General features: G+C 34.2%; 1 protein-coding gene across 5 annotated transcripts in view; it reads left to right on the top strand.

The window, feature by feature from the left end:
* The window catches only part of LOC138696412 (serine/threonine-protein kinase GA29083), a 72,784-nt gene extending 48,020 nt beyond the window's left edge, over positions 1-24,764 (top strand). The window contains exons 11-13 of one of the 5 annotated variants that reach the window (XR_011331374.1): positions 1,653-1,762; positions 7,204-7,337; positions 23,044-24,764. Coding sequence is in view for 4 of the 5 variants with exons in the window: in XM_069821355.1 (XP_069677456.1) it covers positions 1,653-1,762; positions 4,338-4,404 (177 nt within the window). In the remaining variant the exon portion in view is untranslated. Of the gene's footprint in view, positions 1-1,652; positions 1,763-4,337; positions 5,161-7,203 lie in introns of those variants that run through there. The other 4 variants (XM_069821356.1, XM_069821355.1, XM_069821354.1 and 1 more) reach the window with 4 other exon arrangements.
* The last annotated feature ends 499 nt before the right edge of the window (positions 24,765-25,263 follow it).

Here is a 25,263-nt window from a genome sequence, read left to right as displayed (position 1 = left end):
CCCAATATGTGACTCCCAGCAAAGGCGACCAATGTACATATATGTGACAGGTCTATAGTCTAGACAATTGCAAGTTAGAAGAGTAACTTGAAGGAGAACATAACAGGGATCTAATTAATTTGTCCTACTCAAAAGGTTAATGTTCGCAACTCTTTGATACCGGTACTGAAGCTATGCACTCACTATATTTTTCCACAAATGATTAACTTAATCATTTGTAAACATTTACTCACCGTGCTGATCACTATTGTTGATAAAAGACAGGCACTGGTATATCAACTCAATTTGCAGAAGAGCGATAAACACAAACATCTGTTGGCTCTTGATGAGAAACATTGATATTGGTTTGTTCAGAGATAAGTAGATGGCAGTGAAATTGAGTAATAGACGACTTGGAAATCTACCGACAGGAAACAGAGCCCCAAAATCGCCAAGAATCATCTGAACACAAAAATCATATACTGTGACAAAATCACTATTATCTATTGGAGTCATTTTTTCTGGAACTGTGACAGTTGGGAGCTGCGATGCAAAACACTGTCACACCCCCACTTCTAGTGAATATGTTAAAAGTTGCAAATAATATTTGAGTTTGCTCCATGAAAGCTGCCACACCTTAAATGTGGTATTTTACTATTTTTTCTTATGTGTTATTGTATATGCAATGGTATAACATGGCATGACAGATATTTCTTTGCCCTTTAATTTAGTTTGTGATGCAAGTAACACAAGTTTGCTTTGAGCAGACTCAGACTTTTCCAAAATGTAGTGCAGAGTGAAGAATCAAACAGCAATACATTAATATCTGAAAATCTGTTATATAGAAGCCAAGTTATTAACTTTGTCTAAATGCACCCCCTGTGCAGGAATAGTTTCTCATACACAAACGTAATAAGAGTTTGTATACAGAACAAATATGCTACCTGTATATGTTACATAAGAGAAAAGCTATTAATCTTGTCTAATTTCACCCCAATAATGTGGTAGTTTCTTTTACACAAATGTAATGAGAGTTTGTATACAAAACAAATATGTTACCTGTAACTACTGTGTAAAGTTTGACAAAAATCTGTTAGATAGGGGAAAAGTTGATAATTTTGTCTAAATTAACTCCCTATAATGGGATAGTTTTTTTTTTATACAAACACATTGAGAATTTATGTACAAAACATATGCTAAATGTAACTACTGTACAAAGTTTCGTAAAAATCTATTAGATAGGTGAGAAGTTATTAATTTTGTCCTACTAGATTTGCATTTTGGACCACTGTGCATTGGAAAGAACAATTTTCGATGTGCATCAGAGTCTGAAGTTGCCAGTTAGATGTGAGGAGTTTTTGTGTGTGGGACTGAGTTGTTGAAGTAACAGTCGGCTGTCTTTTTATATATCTGTGCATCTTAAGTTCTTATAGGTTAAGAATTAAAGTGGATTAAGCTTCATTTTTTTAATTTTCCATGTGATAGCCACACCCTGAATATTGTTACATTTGTTTAAACAAAGCGGCCAGTACACATGTAAATATGGTAAATTTATTTCAGAGAAATGGATTAAGATTTGCAATTAGAATTAATTTCATTCTGGAATATGTGAAGGAGATGGTAGGAGTATTGAAAGAAATAAATGACAATTTCAGTAATTTACTATGTTGCAGGAGGCAGGTGGAGTGGAACAACTGCGAGTCTATAGAACTACAAACTTGCACATCTCTCCTCAGGATACATTTGCTCAGTCTTCAGACTTCACTCTCAGTGTAGATGTCAGGTAAAGAGATAAATGATTACATATTAACAAAGTATAACATTTGAGAAACTCGACATAACCATCTGTTTCATAATCTTACGTTTTGTTATCAGACTGTTGTATTGGTACACTTCGCAAAATGTTGCAATCTTAAGCCACTATTTTGCAGGGAGAAGACAATATTAGAGCTACCGTATGTCCTCATTTATCCCAGACTGTTACACAATTTTACATCGTGTCCAAGGATCCAGAGGTAGATGAAAATATTCATCATTTGGCCTCAATTTTCTTAGGAAACTGAGGGTACTTCTAAATTTGGACACCTCTAGTTAGATATGTTGAGACATTGATGCATAGTATGAACCATTGATTACATCATTGTCACATGCATTGTGAATTTACATACAATTACAGTTTCCCGCACTTTTATTTCATCACTGCACACTGGTACAAGTCAATATACTCACAACACCTGTACTGGCATAGAATTTTGATGTTTGCGATCTAGCTCAGTTCACATTATTGAGTTCATTCATGTCTAATTGTAGGCAGTTGTGATGCATTGAAGTGTAATTGTTGCTGTTGAAAATGTCGGAAAGAAAGTATTTAATAAAGATTTGAAGGAATATTTGGTTACTGTGAGTGGAACAAATAAAGTGAAGTGTCTAAAAAGTGTACTGATAAGAGTGAATTAAAGCTTGTTCCAATACCAATAAGATATTTCATACCAGAGACTTGGGTTCACGTGAAATTGATTGAATTCGGTGAAATGGCCAGTGAAACTTAGAACTCCTTATTAAATACATAACAGTTGCAATTTTAAAAAATAACGCATTACAAAGAAGATTGTGTGATACTCTGCAGACAATATAAATTCCAACTTTGGCAGTGTTCATAGGACAGGAAAGAATAATATATGTACAAAATTGCAATCAGAATTAAATAGGGAACTTGCCATGAGAGGCAATAAGCAAAATGGGTTAAATGATTCCAAAAGCGCCATTGGAAAACAAACAAACACTTGCTGAAGTTGGTTGTAGAGTTCACATTGTAAACAACTGCTTACAGACGTCATCAGATAAACTATTGATTTTGAGTTAATTTAATAAAGTTATTTAAGTACTTTCGTATATACACTGTAAGACATACACAACGGAAAGAATTTTGTGAATTCGCTGATACATGATACATGATGGAGCTTATAGGTGGTCCATTTCTAAGGTAAAATTATGTTTTTCTAAAATGTCAAAGTTATTCTCGTTTTTCCTTTTAGAAATATGGTGACTCTAGAAAGTACATATGTATGAATTGGCCACCTTCTAACATAATACTGATGATAAGTATAATGAAGTGTAGATTTTGTCATTATTTGTTTGGAGATTTTTTCTTCCCTTCCTCCTCCCACTGATCAATCAATCAATCAATCAATCAATCAATCAATCTTCTTAATGTATCCAGCTTTTTGCTGACAACATAAAGTCCACTGTAGTCTATTCAGTTGTTTTTCATGAGAAATTAGGGGTATTTTGATCAGTGTTCATTATAGATGCCCGTTGCTAGTAGCCAGAGTTAGGGTATAGTCAATATATACTGCAGGGCTGTGTCTTCTGCAACTTGTACTGATGATTTTAATTTACTTCTTTTGTGGTTTATGGATGGACAGTATAGAAGAATGGGTTCCAGATCTTCATCATGATTATTACACCACAGACAAGTAGGATTATCAGAAATGTGAAATCGGTGTAGGTACAATTGTGTGACAATGTGACCTGTTCTGGCTCTTGTTAAAAATGTTTGAACATGTCTGGGCAAGTTTTTTTACATTTCCAGGTCATTTGGTTTCTTTTGTACAGACTGTAAAATTTTTCCTTTGTCAGAAGAGAGCCAGTTGTTGATCCATAGGTTTATAAAATGAGACTTTACTGAAGCAAAAGCACTGGATAGAGATATCACTTGAAGAGGTCTTGATTGCAAATATGTTGCCTGTTTTGCAATATTATTGACTTTCTTGTTTCTAGGTATACCACAATAACTAGGCATCCATTGAAATGTTATTTCCTTTTGGAGTTTTTTTAGTTTACTTGTTTCTGAATTGGAATAATTCTATGTGCGTATAGGTTTGGTACATATTTAATTATATTAAATATAACCCCCTTGGAGTCTGTAAGTATGCAAATAGATGTTTCGAAAATTTGAGTAACACACTGAAGAGCACCATCAATAGCTTGCAATTCAGTGTCAAGACTGGAGGAGGATGAACATGGTATGAAATAACTTTCTTGATATTTTGGAATATAATACCCTGCTCCTGATCTCCCATCATCAGGATTTAGAGATCCATCTGTATAAATTTGAAGATGATCCTTATATGCGCTGCAGATTAGTTCCATGGCATCTAACTTAAGAATGTATGGATCATTGGAGGATCATTTTCGAAATGATTTCCTGGAATTTCCACTGATAAACACTTTAAATTTCGTTATTGATCATTGTATCCCCTCTTTAGGAGTATCAACCGAACTTGTAGAACTCTTTGTTACCTTAAAGGGACATTGAAAAAATATATATATATATATTTTTTCTTCGTATGTTGTAGACAACAGGGAGATGATGACAGCACTGGAAACCTCAACTCAAAATATCAAATGGTTTTCAATATATGAGTGAATAAATTTTATCCACCACTGCTTCTGACATCACACTGCCGCACTGAATGCTTTGTTATGAAAAAAAGAACGGTATTTTTTTGGAATGGATTATAGTGAATGTAACATGATAACTAAACCAAGAATGGACTCGCTGTGGTGTCGCACAGCAATGTGACATCACACGCATTGCCAGTATGCATGTTTAAAGGTATATCATTTGGAAACCATAAGTTGTAGAAAGGCCATTGTGTGTATAATTAAATGTTTATGTGATTTTTAGTTCAGCGCCCCTTTAAGTATTTTTTGACACGCCATGAGAGGTGATTACAGTACCTGGCCACATTATTATAATCACTCACATTTTTACTATACTTTACATAGTACTTCCTCATTTGAACTCTGGTTTCGTTTCTTAAGCAGAATTCACATTACATATTTAATTTTTAAACAATATTAAGTAAAATTACAATTATAACAATGTTAATTCAAGAAATATTGATAAATAACCAACCACACCTCATTTTTACAGAATATTCAGTATTTCGTATGACCTCCTTTGGCTTTAATTACAGCTTCAATTCTCTTTGGCATGCCCTCAGTACACTTCTGTATTATTTCCTGGATCCTCTCATTGTGATTCCAAACATGTATCAGCCTTTCAATAAGTCGAACTTTGGTAGTAATACATTCTTTTTCCATCTCTCTTTTTACGAGTATCCAGACGTTCTCAATGGGATTCAAGTCCGGTGAGTTTCCTGGCCATGGCAAAAATGGAATATTTTTGGAAGTAAGAAACGTTATGACTCTCCTAGCAGTGCGGCAAGGTGCACCATCTTGCATAAAAATACATTTCTCTCCATTTGGTAACCATTCGTTCAGCTGAGTGATAAGCCTGTTTTCCAATACCTGGGTATATTGATCTTGTTTCATTGTTCCCTGAACAATGTAGAGTCGTACTGAATCTTGGCCTGATATCACAGATAATATCATGACTGATATTGGGTGTTTAACTGTGTTAACCAGGCATCCAGGAGCAAAATTTTCTCCCTTTCGTCGACGAACAAACACTGCTTCGTCCATCAAATACTGAAAGGTTGATTCATCGGAGAAGCAAACCTGAAAATTGTCAAAGAAACTGATAAAAACTCTAAAATTTGTCTTTAAGTATTAAATACAGTATTTAGAGATTTTATCAGTTTCTTTGACAATTTTTAGGTTTGCTTCGCCGATGAAGCAACCTTTCAGTGTTTGTACGTCGACGAAAGGGAGAAAATTTTGCTCCTGGATGCCTGGTTAACACAGTTAAACACCCAATATTAGTCATGATATGGTCTGTGATATCAGGCAAAGGTTCAGGACGACTCTACATTATTCAGGGAACAATGAAACAAGATCAATATACCCAGGTATTGGAAAACAGGCTTATCCCTCAGCTGAACGAATGGTTCCCAAATTGGGAGAAATATATTTTTATGCAAGATGGTGCACCTTGCCACACTGCTAGGAGAGTCAAAACATTTCTTACTTCCAAAAACATTCCACTTTTGCCATAGCCAGGAAACTCACCGGACTTGAATCCCATTGAGAACGTCTGGATACTCGTAAAAAGAGAGATGGCAAAAGAATGTATTACTACTAAAGTTCGACTATTGAAAGGCTGATACATGTTTGGAATCACAATGAGAGCATCCAGGAAATAATACAGAAGTGTATTGAGGGCATGCCAAAGAGAATTGAAGCTGTAATTAAAGCCAAAGGAGGTCGTACGAAATACTTAAATTTCTGTAAAAATGAGGTGTGGTTCGTTATTTACCAACATTTCTTGAATTAACATTGTTATAATTGTAATTTTACTTAAACTGTTTAAAAATTAAATATGTAATGTGAATTCTGCTTAAGAAAGGAAACCAGAGTTCAAATGAGGAAGTAATATGTAAAGTATAGTAAAAATGTGAGTGATTATAATAATGTGGCCAGGTACTGTACATCGTTCCAGCACAATGATGATTATGATGATTAATGATAAATGGACATTTTATGGAATGCCAGCAGGGGAGCATCCTCCAGAATCCTGCCACATAGTCTTTCTTTATTTTATTTATTTATTTATATTTTTTTAAACTAATGATGGGTACTTAACTGTTCATCATACACCCATATGAAGCCAGTGTTGTGTAGACCAATTTACTGGCAAAGTTGTTGCCCAGAATGCATCATAGGATGCTGGTCTATGTCACAGGTTTTCTCAATACAAGTCATCAATCGAGCGTATACCGGGAATTGTACCCAGGTCCACAGGATTGTGAGACCAGCGCTCTAACCACTGGACCACTGTGGTAGCACATACACAATCTTTGTTCATAAAAAAATTGTTGTTTAAAAGTTGATTTGCATCATTCTTTCTCCAGTTTCCCAATAAAGTGCTTCAGTGTTGTTCTTCCTATTATCGGAGTTCAGTTTGTCACAGAGGAGAAGGCGCTGTTTGTTCAAAATTTAATTTTTGTTACATATTGAGCAGTTTGTTATAGTTGTTAAGTTCAATTTCTTGAGATGTTCAGTGAGACAATCATAGTGCCACGTAACTGCACCTTCTCGTGATGCATCTGGTTAATGCTAAGAGAGTTACAATATGGCAAACTTTCCACCGAGAACTAAAGATGTAAAACAGTGGTTATCAATGCTATACAATTCATAAAAACGTTCCATTAGGACTTCCAGGATTTGAAGTCAGATCTCCTGTGAAAAGTGAATACTCTAAATTTCACTTAATGGTATGCTACATATAATAATACATATTTTATTTCATCTTTGCAGACACAGTGGAACAAAACCAAAAAGTTGGGATATTTAGTGATGTGCTCGAACAAAAGTTTACAGTCATCGATACCATGACTTGTGATGTTTATACAGTACTGTTTCTTCTTAACTGCTGCCATCTTTATCAAGAGGTTGGTTCTGGATACCTGTTTGCATGGCCTACATGAAGTACTGGTTTCCAAAAGATATTGTATAAAATATTTATTAAAAAAGAACATGACTTTCAGCTTACTGTGAGTATCTTGGGTTTCAGTACTACATTGTAGGAGTTAGAGTAGAGCTTCCGTATTTTAAATTTCTTATAAGGTAAAAGCTATTCCATCAATATGTAGAACACAAAGGGTCTCCATATTTCATATTTAATAAAATTCAGAAATTTCAGCCATGTAACACACAGGCATTGTACATGACTGAATAGAAAAGTCTGTATTTTCCCTCCAAGTGCATAAATATGTCTTACAACTTCAAACTTAACAGTAAAAGACATTGCTTCTTTTGTGCTAAATATTTATGTTCAACCAGCCATTCTTGCAGAACATTAACATATTTTCTTAGATAAATTGATTGTGTTGAGCATATGACACATTCGTGACAAGAATGAGTTTTTATTTCATACATATCATGTAGGGTTGATAGAAGATACAAATCCAAAATCTGCAACTAGCTCATCTACATAATCATCTTGATATTATTGTGTTTGTGCATATGGGTCATTCCTTATTTGTGGGTATGATGTAGTTGAGCTTAATCCGGATGTTTATAATAATAAATTGTTAAATTAATGATTGCAGTTACAAATTTGTCTTATCTGTATTGAGATTTACAGACAGTACTCACAAAATTTCAGATTTCTGTCTACCACAGACTGATGAGAGATGAGAAAAACTTGTTCTGGATATAACCAAATGGTCCTATAGCTTTACTGTTAAGTGAATAAAAAGAGTAAACTCTCTGTTCTCTATACATTAAAGGAGATTATGTTATTGATTTATTATTCTCTATTTTTGTTTCCTTGCGTATGCAAGGTTCTGTGAACATGCAGTTTTATTTTCGCACTGAGTTTCACTTCATATTGAATGACCCATATGTATCCTTTAAAACAATCTTATGCAAGAGCGAGATAAAAATCTATAGGCATTAGTTTGAAGTATGTGTAATTTTATGAAAATATTGATATTAAGAACATGATTTCCACAGACCAATATTGTAAATAAAATGTCATGGTCAGTGACCTAGCAGTCTTGAGTTTTGTATAGAATTTTTCCTTCAGAAGGTTACATTTGCTCAGAACTTGGATGTCCTTCACATGATTTTACAGCTTCTGTTGTGGTGTCTATTGAAGCCGTCTTCAAACAGAAAAACATTGCAAGGTGATCTTGTGTTAATTAGCACTTGAACTATGGCAAAACAGCATTCCTGTAGATATAGAATTAGATCAATAAATTCTGGTATATAAGTCCATTCCACTTCGACACTGACAGCCAGCCAGACTTGCATTATTGGAGATAACTTCCATTAATATGAAGACTTGCTTGAGTAGTGTGTGCATGTGTAAGCTGCATTTGAAGTCTCGTTTACACTGCCCATATATTACCATTTACTGCTGTCTTACATATTGTCTGTTAAATATATCCTCAAGATATGCTAGCAAATTGTCCATTCTTACAACATTTATATAAAAAATCCACATTATATTAATTTTTATTCTTATTTTATGTATTTATCTGTTAAAACTGAGAGTAATACCAGAATAGCAGTATGTGTCCCCCTTTATTATGCTTGGATGTATCAAAATATTTTTAAAATTTATATAATCAAAATTAAGATATATTTTGTTAAGTGAATTGAGGAATGAACATTATAGTATGTGGCGTGTGTGAAAGTACAAAGAAAATTAATTCATGGTTATTGGTATAAATGCACACATCATACTAATTGAGATGAGAGAAAGAGCAGTGAGAAGAAAATTTAAAATGGGTAATTAAATCTCAATCAGATGGTATTTCACTTTAATCTGTGATTGTTCATATGCACTTCTTTTCTTTTTTTTTCATTTCTTTGTAGACAAACTAATTATTGTTTCATGGCATTATACAAACACTTGGGTGGTTCAAATTTGATCTGGACTTTGTTTTCTTTATACATTAAAATAACCCGGAGGTTCATTGCCACCCTCACATAAGCCCGCCATCAGCCCCTATCCCGAGCAAGATTAATTCAGTCCCTACTATCATAGCCCACCTCCCTCAAATCCATTTTAATATTATCTCCCCATCTACGTCTCAGCCTCCCCAAAGGTCTTTTTCCCCTCTAGCCTTCCAGCTAACACTCTGTATGCATTTCTGGATTTGCCCATACGCCCTACATGCCTTGCCCATCTCAAACATCTGGATTTAATGTTCCTAATTATGTCAGGCGAAGTATATTGTGCGTGCATTTCTGTATTGTGTAACTTCTCCATTCTTCTGTAACTTTATCCCTCTCAGCCCAAAATATTTTCCTAAGCACCTTGTTCTCAAACATCCTTAGCCTCTGTTCCTCCCTCAAAGTCCAAGTTTCACAACCATACATAACTGGTAATATAACTGTTTTATAAATTATAACTTTCAGTTTTTTTGAGAGTTTGACAAAAGCTTCTCAACCGAATAATAACAGACATTTCCCACAGTTATTCCGCCTCTAATTTCCTCTCGAATATTATTTATATTTGTTACTGTTATTCCATGATATTTCAGTTTTTCCACTTTTTCATATTTCCATTTCTTACTATGTTCTGATCACGAGACATATATATATATATATATATAATTATAGACATCAACTCAAAGAATTTGAGTGACCACAAGGGTCCTGAATACAGTAAACATATACAATATAATGTGATGTGATACATTAAAGAAAAAAGAAAGTTAATTGTTGAAGGCAAATATAATTGGATTAATTGAAATAGAGATGATGATGTAATATTTGAAGAGAATCCTTGTCTTTTCGGGATTTACTTCCAAAGCTCTGTTGTCCTGGACTTTCCTAATGACATACTCGAGAGCATTGTTAAAAAAATAAAGTGCATCTCCTTACTTTAGCTCATAGTGAATTGGAAAAGCATCAGACAGAAACTGGCCTATATGGACTCTGCTGTACGTTTCACTGTGACACATTTTAATTAATCAAACTAGTTTTTTGGAAATAGCGAATTCAATAAAAATAGTATATAAAACTTCTCTCTGAACCGAGTCATATGCCTTTTTGAAATCTATGAATAACTGATGTACTGTACCCTTATACTCCATTTTTTCTCCAATATCAGACGAATACAACAAATATGACCAATAGTCGATCTATTACGCCTAAAACTACACTGATAATCCCCAATAATTTAATCTACATATGGAGTTAATCTTCTTAAAAAAATATTGGACAAAATTTTGTACGTCAACAAAAGTGATATTCCTCGAAAGTTACTACAGTTAGTCTTTTCCCTTTCTTAAAGTAGGTACAATTATGGACTCCTTCCATTGTTCTGGTACAATTTCCTTTTCCCAGATAACAAGTACAAGCTTATAAATTTCGCTAGATAATGCGTTTCCACTCTCTTGTATTAATTCTGCTGGAATTTGATTGATAACTGGAGAGTTATACTTTTTCAGCTTTTCTATCCCAATTTCGTCTTCAGAAGGTGTGGGTTCGGATATAAATGGCTCAGCAGTTTGTATTTTAATTTCGTCTCGATCATTTCTACTTGGCTTGTGTACATTTAGTAGTTGCCCAAAATACGAGGGTCAGTCAAATGAAACCATAAATAATTTTTTTCTCCACAGAGGAATTTTATTTCTCAAAATAATTCCCACCAATGTTAAGGCACTTATCCCACCTGCTCACCAGATTTTTAATATCTTGTTCATAAAAGTCTTTTGACTGCTGGTGGCACCACTGCTGCATTTCCTCAATCTAGTCACTGTCTGTCGCAAACTGGCACCCTCCCAGGTCACTTTCGAGCTTGCCGGAAATCTGGAAGTTGCAAGGTGACAAGTTTGGGCTGTAAGAGCAATGTTCGAGCACCTCCCAGTGCAGGTCCCGAATGGTGCCCATGGTGTGTCGAGCTGTGTGTGTTCGCACATTGTTGTGTAACAAAATTACACCTGCACGTAAATGTCCAGGTCGCTTGTTTTTGACGGCATGACGCAATTTCAGAGTATCAAGCGGAGATGACAGATTCTCCTCTCTCCATGAAGTAGCAGAGTAATGGACTCTCTGAGTCAAAAAACAGCATGATCATCACCTTGTGTGCGGTTGTGAAATTTATGAACTTTTTTGGCGTGGTGATGTGTTGAGCTTGCACTGCATGCTGTGTCACTTGCTCTGCGGTTCATAGTGCTTGGACCATGTTTCATTCACTGTCACAATACGTTCCAAGAAAACACCCCCCCCCCCCCGTTCATAACACATCAGATGTTGCAAACTCAGTCCCATTTGGTGCTGTTTCTGCTCATCTGTGAGACATTTACGCTCTCAATCAGTAGTATCAACTCCAAAACTTTCCTCCATGGTGGCACGTAACCTAATTGTTGGCAGCCAATTTCTCGTTTTCTTTTGATTGACCCTCGTAGTTCTTCCATCTGTTTAGGCTGGAATGAAAGTTTGCAAGCAAGTGACCATTCTCATCCTTGATCACATTTACCCTTGCCTGATATCCGTTCTTAAATTCCTTTATGCCCTTATACATATCTCTGTTTTTATTCTTACTATTTGTGTCTATCTCATTTCAGTTTTTCCTTCAATTAATCTTTCTTTTTATTCCTAAGTGTACGACTTGCTTTCCATCTTTCATTAAAATAATTATCTCATTCGTCTGGACTGGATCCTGTCATAATGTCAATTTTGCCTGTTCCTCTACTCGCTTGGCTACTGAAGTCTTTCTCTTAATTCTCCAATTACCAAATAATGGTTAAAATTACAGTCTGCCCCCTGAAAGTTCGAATGTCTACTATACTATATGTCTTCATTTATCCATTAAGATAATAATACAAGATTGGTTTATTCCATTATAAAAGCTGCTATTTTTCAATGATCTGTCTTTTCTTTCTGTCAGATATTAGCAGGAGAAAACAAATATGGAAGATATTTTTGATTTACTGCTGCACAGCAAATTATTATCAAGTTTCTCATTGTGGGAAAAAAACCAGTGGTGCTGAGATCGATAGAAAACTTCTGGCATAGCTTTAGGGTAACTGTTTTTCTCGTTTTGTAGTCTTAAAGTGATGCAGGTCATTTAAAGAGGAGCACACCATAATTTCTAACATACCACATATTGCATATCCTGCAGCATTATTATGTCGTCAAACAAAATATTCAGAGCACTCAAAAACTTGTTTGGAAAATCAACTGATGAATAAGTGTCTGTAAATTGCCAAGAAAGTAAATATCAGCACTGGCAGCACCAAGCAAATTATTCAGCAACATCCAAAGTTTTCAAAAGCATGTGTTAGATAGGTACTCAGAAATCTGACTAAAGATAACAAAGCTAGATGAGTTGTCACAAGTTCCTAGATACTCGTAGAATTATCATAGTTTATGAAGATTACCATAATGGAAAGTTAATGCTATGAGGATTTTTATGATCTATTTTGTCTTTAATCAACAAACAATGAATGCAACGTACTATAGTAGTTTTTAAGGTAAATTGAAAGCAGCCACAAGGTTGAGAATACGTGAAGAATTGCCTAATGGCATCCTCTTTAAGGACATTGCACGTTCTCACTGCGCAAAAGAAGATATTCTTACAGAAATTGGCTGGGAAATGCTACCATATCCTCCATTCTTGTGCAAATATCACCTGTTTGGACTCCTGAAACTTCAGCCACTGGTGTAGTTTAGGCAGTTGGCATGTTCGCTTGCTGATCTGGAGCTGCATTTAGGCGTTGGTTTAATTCCTGCTTACACTAATTGTCTGGTTGGGTTTTCCTAGGTTTTTCCCAGCTGTAAGGCGATGACTGGTAATGAATGGCAAATTCTTGGTCTCATCTTGTCAAATACCACCTCACTATTACTAATTCCATAAATGCTGAATAACTTGGTAGTTGATACAGTATTGTTAAATAACCAAGCAAAAGAAAAACATAGAGGGAAAATATTTGCAACAAATGATCTGGTAATGGAAGAAATGTGGAAATACCTGCACAGTCAATAATGATATTCTTTCAAAAAGGAATAAAAAAATTCCTGGTTGCTGGCAGAACTGAATCGATAAGCTGAAAAACTGTTCTGAAAAATAATCGGAGTTTGAATTTTTTGTGTGTTATGTGATGTTCACAAATGAAGTCTGGATCAAATGTACACACACATGCAAGCGTGCATGTACACTCACTCACTTATTCAATCACTCACTCATTCACACTCTCTCACTTCTCACTCACTCACTCACTCTCTCTCAATCACACGAGTGTTAGGGAAATAAATATAAATATTTGTTTTGAGTAATAAAGGACAATGAAAAGAACAAAAATTTCTTATGTATTTTGGCATAAAAGAGTATCTCGTAATGCTTTCATGAATTGAAAAAATGCAATGTTTTTTAGCTGAAATAGTATTATATCAAACTGTGGGCGACAGTTCATTGAAGATTTTCAAAAGGCAAAGGGTACTAAAGCTTTCTGCAGATAGTCTAATCTTCCAGGCATTAAATAACAGTTCAATATACTGCAGATCACTAGACAAACTGTCAAGGGAAAAAGTTGTAGACGAATTTTCAATTCATATTGATTTTTTCTGTCACCTTGCAAAATATTTGTACTTATTTACCCTAACACACTGTATATGTTTATACTCTTCTTCTGTATTATAATTTTTTGTGTTTCATTTTGAACAACACAAGGGCCATACTGAAAGAAATGAACACTGCGTTATACTGTTCATAGTAGTCTTCAAATTGTTTTAGTATTCTCCATATCATATTTGTAATTTCTTGTTTTATGTCCTGTAGAAATGTATTCCTGAATGGCTCGAAATGCTATGTTGATCTTAAAACTATATGGCCGTCCGAAATAATATTTTGATTGTCTGGAAGCACTGGAAGTCAATCAAAATATTATTGAACTTGCCTCTACAACTGAAACGGAAATTTCACTGCAAAAGCACGTCTTCTGTCATTGAAACAATCTCCATTATTTCTGTAACTTTCATTTGTCTTTTACAGAAGTGCATTGGAAGAATTCCTTTGTATCCAAATGTGCCTCATATAATTTCATTACATTTTGAATACTCTTTCTGTGTATCTTATTGTATGTAATGCTGAGTTTTTATAAAAATTGAGTATTATTTTCATATACTTTTCTAAGCTTACTCCATACATAAAATTACATGAATTGAATAAAATATTTGTAGAAGTTATGATACATAGACTACTATTCAATCACTAAAAATATTGTGTAACACACTATTGAAGTTGTTGGTAATATGTGCCATATTATTGTCCTGCATGAAATACTTAAATGACTTATTTCCTTCGGTGAGCAGATGAGAGATAAGTGACAAGAACAAAGTTAAGTAGTGACTTAACTGTATTGTTTTGTGATAAAACACAAAATAAATGCAGTTATTCTTCACATACTAATCACATATCAAACTCAGAATTCCGTCATGTAAGAACACTCAAGTATGGGATTGTCAGTACTTGAGGACTGTTTATTCTGAATATATACTCACTTATACTACACCACAACTCAGGAGAAGAAACAAAGTTAACTGAGAGGCAGGTCATCCTTCCTGAAGTTAGTCAAAATCACGATTGGAAATTGAACATCTTTAGACTTATAGGTTCTTACTGAAGTAATTTTGTGCCCATATAATGCATTAATCGTCTGATTGAGATTCTGGCTGATATGTACATTTATTAGTAGGCAGTACATCTCACTTGACAATATGCGTCAGAGAAAAAACAATTGTTTGTATGCATCTGAAGTCTGACTAGTGTAATATGTAGCTAGTCGGTGATGTATGCAATGGAGGGGGAAAGGAACTGGCCACCCTACCCCATTATCTCCTGGCCTAGTTGCCTCATAAGTGGTGCCTTCTTGGTATCATTTGTGAGGTTCAGATCTGTCTTTGGGCAGGTGACTAAACAACAACAATAGTGCATTTATTAGTCATTTCACCTTCAGTATCAGTCCAGTAAAGGTTTTTTTATGCTTGCTTTTAAAGAAGCTTTGTTATCCACTTCTTTTCTTGTCAGTACACATTGCTTTCTCGCCTTTTAGTTAGAGATTGGATCTGTAATTTTATATGTAGCTTATTGACAATGTTACCAGTTACTGCTTTGTCACAACATAACTGTTAGAATATTTCCTACAAAATCATATATGGTATTCTCTCCTAGGAGAGGATCCATCATTTTCACTCATAGTTTTCTTCCTATGGGCAGGTCTCCCAGAAAAAACCCCTTATGTTATCTGGACCATGGACTTGTCCAACACAAGTCATAAATTGGGGGTTCGAACCTGGGTCCACAGATTCATGAGTCCAGCACTCTAGTCACTGGACCACCATGGCGACTATTTCACTTATAATAGTATTTTGAAATAAAACATTGTTTTTTCCTTCGCTTAGAAGATTACTTAATTTACTTAAAAACAGGTTCACAGAGTGTGTAATATATCTTTCCTTAATGTAGCATTCGCATCTTGAAATCCTGAAGAAAATCCTGCTTTGTGACTTAACATTTTCCTATATGTTTTCCGTTTTTCTAATTTTCCTTCCTTCTCTCCATCTCCCAACTCTCCAACCTTTATATTAACCTTCAAGTCAGTTTTGCAATTCTTTAGCAACTTCTTTTTTTAACAGGTAAGCTACATAGCATTCATTGGAGCAATATGAAGTTGTGTTCGTTTTTTACTGCTATGCCCTTGCTTATTTCTGTTGCTTGATGTTGTGAGTGATAATTTTTATATCAGCCCTAGATTATGTATAGTTGATCATATGTATACATGAAAATACTACCATGTCTTGAAAGCAATGATATAAGACAATACCATATTTTGTTATATATTTGTTCATAATGTACCTACTAAAAACCTAATATTGCAATTTATTCCATTAATATGTGCAATAATCACAGTAATAAATATTTTACATGTATGTTTTTTTTAATTATTTGTAAGTACAAGTTTTCCCATTTCGTAAATTTGTATGCAGAAACTGTCAAGTATGTGTATATCTTTGTTTAGGAAGAAGCATGTAAATGAAAACAATCAAATGGTGTCAGACATAATTATTGAAACACTGTTGTTATGTTAATTTATCGAGATGACTTGGTTGTTCCTAATGCTAGGTCAATTATTTAATATCTATATTATTTGTTTCAATTTGTAAATATAGTATGCATGATTCCAATATGCATATGTAGAGAAATCGAAAAAGAGTCTTACATGTATGTGAGAGACCTTATATATTAAACAATGATTTACAGTTGCAACAAGAACTGACACAAAGCAGAATTGAAGTACAGTCACATGTCGCTACTTTTGCTGCACAACTTTTCTGCTGCAGCTACAAAAGCTACACATCGCGTTCATATATAAATCAGAAACAGCGTGTAGCATGCTACTTTTCATGCTATGCAACCCAAGAGCTGCAAAAGTTACGATAAGAGGTTGCAAAAGCCTCTTCAAGGATGAGATGCTACTTTTGCAGCTGCAGATTAACTGCAACTTTTAGTTCTATGTTGATTCTTCAGTGCATTTTGTGGTAATGTTCGCAATCAGATTTTCATATGATTTAATGTTATAGTAAAAGCAAAAGAAATAGGCGGGTTTTGGTCTTGTGCGGAAACTACTCACTCCACACTTTCTCTAGCAGTTAATGACCTGAACAAAGAGACCTTCCTGTCGCTTCGTTCGAATGCTGGTGGTTGAAAAGTGTTCATCTGTGATACTACTGTGTTATAGCTTGTTTGCAAATATATATGTAATAATAAACAATATTTTAAAATATTAATCATCCAAGTAATTGCTATCATGTCTCAGTCAAGCCCTGATATCAGAAGTCATACTAAAGGCGTTATTTATCAAGTTTACTGTTTCTTGAAAGAACTTAAAAGATTGTGAGGACATTTGTTTTGTTAAGTTAAGCACATTCTTAAATGTGCTTCTAATACATTAGTATTTTTTATTACGAAACTCGTTCATGTTATAATAATGTGTACATTTTCTACACACAGCAAAAATATATTACTTTTTTGCGCTTTAATTTTTAATTTTCTCATGATTCACAAAACTGATAACAGTTTAAACATTATTTAGTATTTACTATTTCAATACAATATTCTGAAAACACATAAAAACAAAATACTTGTGTGTAATGCTAAATATTTTATTTCTCGTATTAGGTTTACATTGCATTATAATAATTATTACATTTGTGAAATGGCTAACTTGCGAAATATTATAAATGATAATATCATCTAAAGTCTGATTAGTGTATGCGATTTATGCAATGGAGGGGGAAAGAGAACTTGCCACATAACCGATTTATAATTACTAGAAATCACGTTATTATTTTATTTCTTCTTTTAAGTTTTCCTATAATGCAAAATGTGTGAATGGAAGAGTAAGTTATTTGGGACAGGACCATACACCAAGCAGGTTCTGAGGGGTGTAGGAGTCGGGGTAGTGAATGAGGGATTCGCCATACCCGCCTATTTCTTATGCCTTTAGTATAGTGGCTGTTTATCTATTAGTTGCTGTAATTATAAAATGAAGAAAATTTACAATCTCTTTTGGGAACTATTATGAAGGGGATGTGTATTATTATTATTATTATTATTATTATTATTATTATTATTAACTTTTTGAGAGTGGTAGCGAAATTTATTTATTTTTTTACAACCCTTCACTGTCTTAAGCCCAAAAAGAGTGCAGTTTTTATTACATCGTCTTCTGAACTTTGCATTGCACTAGCAATTTCTGATAAAGCATTTGCCTTGTAAATTCCACAAGAACTCTGTTTATTTTTATAGCATGGCTAATATTAAAAGGTGACATTTTTATCATGAAGCCATGGGTTGAAAAACGCCAATATCTTTTTAGAATAACCAATAGAACAATTTCCAAATAATGTTGGCAACTCTCCTGTTTGAAATTATGCTATGGACAGTTAAAAATAAATTGTATCATCATTTATATTCTATCTACGTTGCACATTTAACAGCTGACACAAACTGTTTTATTTTCATCATGTCATACATTAAAATCTACATTAGAAACAATATAATGGATTATAATCACATTCAGGTGGCAACACTGCTCGCAACCACTGCAAAAGTTTTAACAGGATGAATAGAAGGAATAGTGTACGCACTCAGCAAGTTTACACGGGTCCGCTGCAACGCGGCGCTTTTATCGCTAGGCTCCTGACTTGGAGGAAGTTCACAGTTCTTGTTACGCTAAATGTAGTCCTTTTTAAAAGCAAATTTCTACCATTTAACCCGTCTATTCGTAACTTTAGGAATACCTGCATAGTCCCTTATTCATAATTAATAGCCTTCTCTCACTTAATACTATTATGAACGTTCGTAACAGAAAATACAATGGGATCTGAAACACTATGAAAGCGATAAGTTCAGTGTTTAACAAGTTGCGAATTCAGGGACAGAAAACTCTACAAAATGTTAAATAAAATCAGAGTTGAAAGATATGTTACGTGCTTATAATTTACGAGCTTGTAATTCTCTTCGGATTTCCTTTGTCCTGAAGAAGAATCGGCATTTTAAGTAGTGGTAAACCAATTTAGGAATAATATCCATGATGTGTTCTCTGCAACAACCTGCTCCTGAAGACTGGATCGTAAGAGCGTCAAGAGTGTCAAGACAGTCATAGAAGATATCTCCCCACATTGCACTCGCTGAGCAATGTGCTCAGCGAGTGCAATTCTGTTTGAAGAAATACGTCGTACACAGCTTGGGAGGAATGGGTTAAAAAACTGACATTCCTACTGGATCCATAGTCCTTGATTTGGCTGAGAGCTGCACAATGTTTTAGACACATTACTTTTCTGTCGAAGGGAATGGACACAGAGGGTACACGCAATAAACTTAGAGGAATGATTTACGACATAACCTACCACATGATACATTAAACATCTGTCAGTCAACACGGCAGGAGTGGTACTTACCAACTCGGTAACAGCACTTTCCCAGCCTTGATCATGCATTTCTTCACAAAGAACAATTTTTTCTTTTATACAAGTTTCTACAGACTTCTTAACTCCTTGTTGCGTAATTCCGCATTTCGTGCTAATGTTCGCATTTGGTTCACAAAAGATGTGAGTAGTTTATCACTTTTCGGTTCACAGTTTCCTGCAATGTTGAGGACCTGCTTTGCAGGGACATAAATACATTGTAATACATGCATATGGAGGAAATCTATCATCAAAGGATGGTCATCTGAACTGAGTGAACGTAAAATTCCGAAGTGACGTTCCAAGGGGTCTTGGGTGAGTTTCTGTGTTAGGACATATTTGTATCCTTTGCTCCAGAGTCATTCACTCATTTCTAAGGTACTCTGCAAGGTTCCTACTAAAGACTCCAGTGTTATTCCAGAAGCAAGTTTGTTGGTTGTAGTTCTGAGACATTGAAGAAAATCAATAAGGAATTTGTGGTTAGAAGAGTCTTTATAAAGAGCCCTAGCAGGAGTGTGTGAATTTAATGCGTCAGCAATGCAGTTTAAGTGCCTTGTAAATTCTTCAGTGTCCTCACTGCCCTCGAAACCCGATGACCCTACTTCACGATAAAATTTGAGACCTTTGGCGACACTGTCACTGAAGAATTGGAACGCAAGTCTAGCATTCATTCTCTGCAAGGACGAAGGATCTAAATGAGCTATTGTCAACTTGGGACAAACCCTAAGACTGGCACATCCAGATAAATCTTCCTCAAAAAGTCTCCTATAAAAACTGAAATTGATGTTTTTCTCCTTGTAAGAGAATTCGACTTTATCATGGAAATAATTTCTTATGCATTTCAATATGTGCACAAAATCTGAGAATGCCCATATCTTCCTTTTTTCTTCGGATGGATTAGGAATATAGCATTGTGCTGGAAATTTTTTTCTATTGATTTCTAAAGATTTCCAGGCCTTTTTATTTGTTTGACTGCCATCACAAGTGAAAACGACTATTCTCGCCCCAACTGCTTCTAATTTTGTAGTATAACTTGAATAGGAATTTTAGCGAGAATATCACCTGGAGTAGCATTTCTGCTAGCGTAAATAGCAATTGGTTGAATCCAATCTTGCATAAATACTAATGCATGATTTGCTAATTGTTTCTTTTGGACATCAGATGTGAGATCTCCGAAATCAACAAATACGTCCACTTTAAGGGAATAATTATTAAATTGAATTTCTTCTCTGAATTTGACCTCATCAAATATTACCACTCCGCAACGTTTATTTTCATATATTTCATCATTTCGGTAAATTGGGGAAAATGTGAGGTACAACTCTTAGTTGTAATTTTCAACGCACTCGTGGTATTTCTGTCTTATGACGTTTTATATTAAAACAGTCTGATCGGTTATTTATCAAAAGCTGCCTATCTTTCTGCGGAATCGCTCTGGCCCACTTTCCAAACTCATCTTTTTCTTTGGGAGATGAAAAGAAATGTCTTGTTGCACTATTTCTACTGTATTCCGATCTATAACCCAGAACAGAACAGTACGGAATTTTTGTAATTATTTTGTAAACTACCACACAATATTCTTTTGTCACTGGTTAATTCAAAGCACAACAAATTGAAGACATCTACATAACTCTCAACAACAAAGCATATTAACAATCCCTAGCAACTTTCATCATTAAACACGCGAGAAATATATTTTCGGGGTGTATGACTTCAGACAACAGATGGAGCCTAGCGATCGAAGCGCCACTAGTTGTCAGGTCCTCCACCAACAATGGGAAAGCATAGAAGTGCGTACACTTTTTCTTCTATTCGTCCTGGTTTTAACAAAGCCACTATCAATGCAGTTAATCCTGAGAACTCTCATCACACACATTGCTGCATGCAGCATAAAGGAATAATGAAATGCTGATTCAGTATCTGCTACCTTTCGAGTTGCATTGTTCACATGTGACACTATGCGAGTTGTAGTGCTGCAAAAGTAGAAATGTGTGACTATACCTTTTGTATTAAGTTTGTCAGTAACCTTGCTACATACAGGGTCTTTTAAAAGTATATTTGACATTATTGAGAGAGGGCTGTACTCCCGGAAAACTTACTGGTTTGCTGAAGAGGTATAACTTGATCATTGTCGAGCAATTATTAAGATCTGTATTTTATAAAGAAACTAAATAGGACAGAAAATGTAAAATAATAGTGATGTAGTGTCTTTATTTAATTCTTTTGTTATTTTTGTGTTTACTCATCTACAGATGAAGATTTGCTGTTTTATTATTGTTTACAATAAAGAAAAAGATATTCATCTTACAGTGAAAGTTTTCAAAATAAATCTAGGATTTTAGATCTAGACATAAATTTGTGTATGGAATTTATTTGTTTTTAAGTGAAATGGCTTCTCAGCGTTTTTTAAACTCTTGTGCAGTATAATACATTTCTAGATGTGGTTGGACGTAAAATAAGATTTATAGTGAAACTCTGTACAAGCTCTAATAACAAATCAAATTATTATACACTATTTTAATGTGTCCAATAGTTCTTGAAGTCGAAATTAACTGTTAAAGAAATAGGTGTGCAGTTCCTTAGAGCTCTGTTATTTTTTATACAGTTAGAGTTGGGCAGTGTAATTATATTTATCATTCACACAGACACTCTTGCTGTGCTGGTGTTGCAGCCCTCTTTCACTCAGGTATCGTGAGCTTGCAATACACAGATTGATCGAAGTACAAGCAATGTAAATCTCATGAAGTCATGTTGCAATTTTACCACAGTTATTTTACATTATTTTGGACAGTTATAGTGAATAATGTATAGTTACAAATAATTACCAGTACTATAGAAACAAAAAAAAACTTTTATATTATACTTTTTACAGTTCATAGGATTAACCTTTTTATTGAGCATTCAGCCTGTATTTAAACTACTTCGTGAAATAGGAAAATGACAAGATTTTTGTTCATCAGTTATTCCCTACGTGCTTAACGTTCCATTTTTTTATTAATTTTATTTACACATTGCAGAGCAATGATGCAGAATTGATTTGTCAAATATTATTTCTCTGCTGCAGCAAACGCAAATTATATGCTCTCAGATTGACATTTTGATGCTCTTTTTTTTTCGTTTTGTGATATTATATACAGTATTTTGCATTTCTATTTAAACATCACATAGATTTCTGAAAAATTATTTCTTAATTTTTTTCTTTGAATGTTTGAGATGTTGTTTTGCAGTCATTGTGAGGTTGAACATTACTTTGCTATACCAAGACTAAAACTTGCGATACATAACCTAAATGTAAACACACCAGAAGAGAATAATTTCAGATATTTTAAAAGTCTACAGTATGTTTTCCTTAATAAGCATTTTTAAGTAAATAATTTCCATATACAGTTGACTCCCGATAAATCGCAGTAATCAATGCATGAACTTCTGCGAAATATCGAAAATCGAGAATTATTACTAAAATACACTTCAAAATCAAGTGCAAAATGTAAAACAGTGCAAAACATTTTAAAAAATTATAATATCATACAGTACTGCAGTGGGATAGAATCTTAAAAGAATAAACGAAAGTTTCACAGAATATCATAAGATACTTTAGTTTCGCGAAAATGATGTCATTTTTTTTTTTTTTTGTTTCTTAGGAGATTGTTCGTTTTTTTCTGATTTCAGATCGCATATTTCTTAAGAGGAAGGGATAGAGGATAAATGGAGTAAAAACAGAAATGACAATGTTACTTTGTCCCATCCCTCAAATAAAGTAATTGTGAATTACTCACAAAGCAAATTAACTGCACACTAATTATCGGGAATTGACTGTAAGTAGTGTTACCAGACATGATTATTTCCCTGGACATTCCTCTTTTTCAGGTTTTAAAAATTATATATATATATATATATATATATATATATATATATATATAAAGAAAATGACTAAATATCCTCTTCTTTTGAAGTATGGACAATCTCCTAGTAATAAATTCAGATATTGCTAGTACCGGTATTTGACTTGCTATCAGAAATATGAAAGGATAACAGGGTAACAGTGTCTTCAACTGGAGAATTCTTACATTAATGTGAACTGCTAGATTCTCAATTATTGCGACATGGTGTTTGTGAAGTTATGATGTGCTTATGTTTGTGTCAGAAACAATGCGAGAACGAAAATGTATTTTTAATGAACAATTACGGAAATTCTTTTCACTCACACACACACACACACACACACTCTCACTCACTCACTCACTCACTCACTCACTGTGACACATATCTATGTCCTGTTTTTAAAAACTTTATTTGATTTCTGGAATGTAGCTCTCAGCATTGTGCAAAATTGTGTCAGTCATTGTCTTAAAATCTGGTTACCTGATTAACTCTTAAATATGTAACTGAACTATTAAGTTACAGGTATTTAAAATAAATAAATAAATAAATAATAACTTCACTGTGTAAATACTTAAATTGTGGTGTTCTTGTCTAGAATTCAGAGGATGACGGATATGACCTCGAAAGTAATCATTCAGGTAAAATAACACAACAGTTTAAATATTAACACAGTGAATTTGTTATTTATTTATTGATTTTAAATAACTCAATAGCTCTTCAGTGCTAAATATGTATGTTACTTAAGCCCGATTTTCTTTATTGTGGCAAGCTTTTTTTTTTTTTACCTGCCTGCCTATAAATAATAAAATTGTATCTTGGTTTTGCAAAAATCTATTGTTATACAGCTGCATTCAAATTCTTTGATACGGATAATGTGAAAATAAGTTGTAGTTAAATTTAGCATTAAATTTGCACTTTTCAGCTATAGCAGAGTAATTAAAGTCTGAAGCATGATAACTGGCTTTAAATGTAAAATCTTGATCTGTCGAGATATAATCACGGTTATTACACATTACGTTTGTGACGTTGATTAATAAAAACAACCTTGAATGAATTGACGAGTTTGCGGACTTCAGAAAGGAAAGAAATTGTGCCACTGCTAGAGAAAAGTTACCGAGTTCAGGCAAGGGGAAGAGAGAAAAATACGAAAACAGCTTTTAACTCTCTCAAATAAATTCTGTCCCCTTATGTGTACAACCCTGCCTACATGCGTTGGAACCATGGTGTAATTTTTGTATATATTTTTTAAGAAAAGTTATTCAGTGTGGAAGTAAAATCTTAAAGTAAAGAGGATAGTCACATTAGATCCTAAGTATAGAAATAAATCCTTGCTTGCAGTAAAGAAGATGGTCACATTAGATGAGAACTTAGCAAAAAATATTGATACATATAAAAAGTTAGGAACAGTTTTACGTATATAGGCTATTTATATGGAAATACTATGTGATGTGGCCTGTATATCTTATGAAACATGTTTTAGAATTCAGATAATATAAACTTCAGAAATATTGTTGAGCACAAAAAAATTATTTTATTATTCTCCACAGCCCTTATTCCATACTTGACAATGGCCGAACTTGGAGATTTGATTCATCTTCTGATGGGAGGTGGATCCATATCTTTTTTCTCAATCTGTGAAATTCGCAATGCCTGTATTTTAATCTTCGTTTCCATATTTAAATACAGGGAATCTCGCCAGATTACCTCTCAGTTCTTTCTGAGAGGTACTGTTACTCGTTTCTAAATGCACTTGTTGTATGAGGTGCTAGTTTGTATTGACATTTTTTTACTTAGTTATTTAATGATGCTGTATCAACAACGAGGCTATTTAGCATCAATGGGATTGGTGATAGCGAGATGATATATTTGGCAAGATGAGGCTGAGGATTCGTCATAGATTACCTGACATTTCCCATACAGTTGGGGAAAACCTCGAAAGAAAACCTAACCAGCTGAAGTGAGAATCGAACTCGTGCCCGAGTGCAACTCCGGATCAGCAGGCAAGCA

The sequence above is a fragment of the Periplaneta americana genome, chromosome 3, assembly GCF_040183065.1.
Source record: "Periplaneta americana isolate PAMFEO1 chromosome 3, P.americana_PAMFEO1_priV1, whole genome shotgun sequence".
NCBI lineage: Eukaryota > Metazoa > Arthropoda > Insecta > Blattodea > Blattidae > Periplaneta > Periplaneta americana.
This window is presented reverse-complemented; position numbering and strand designations above follow the sequence as displayed.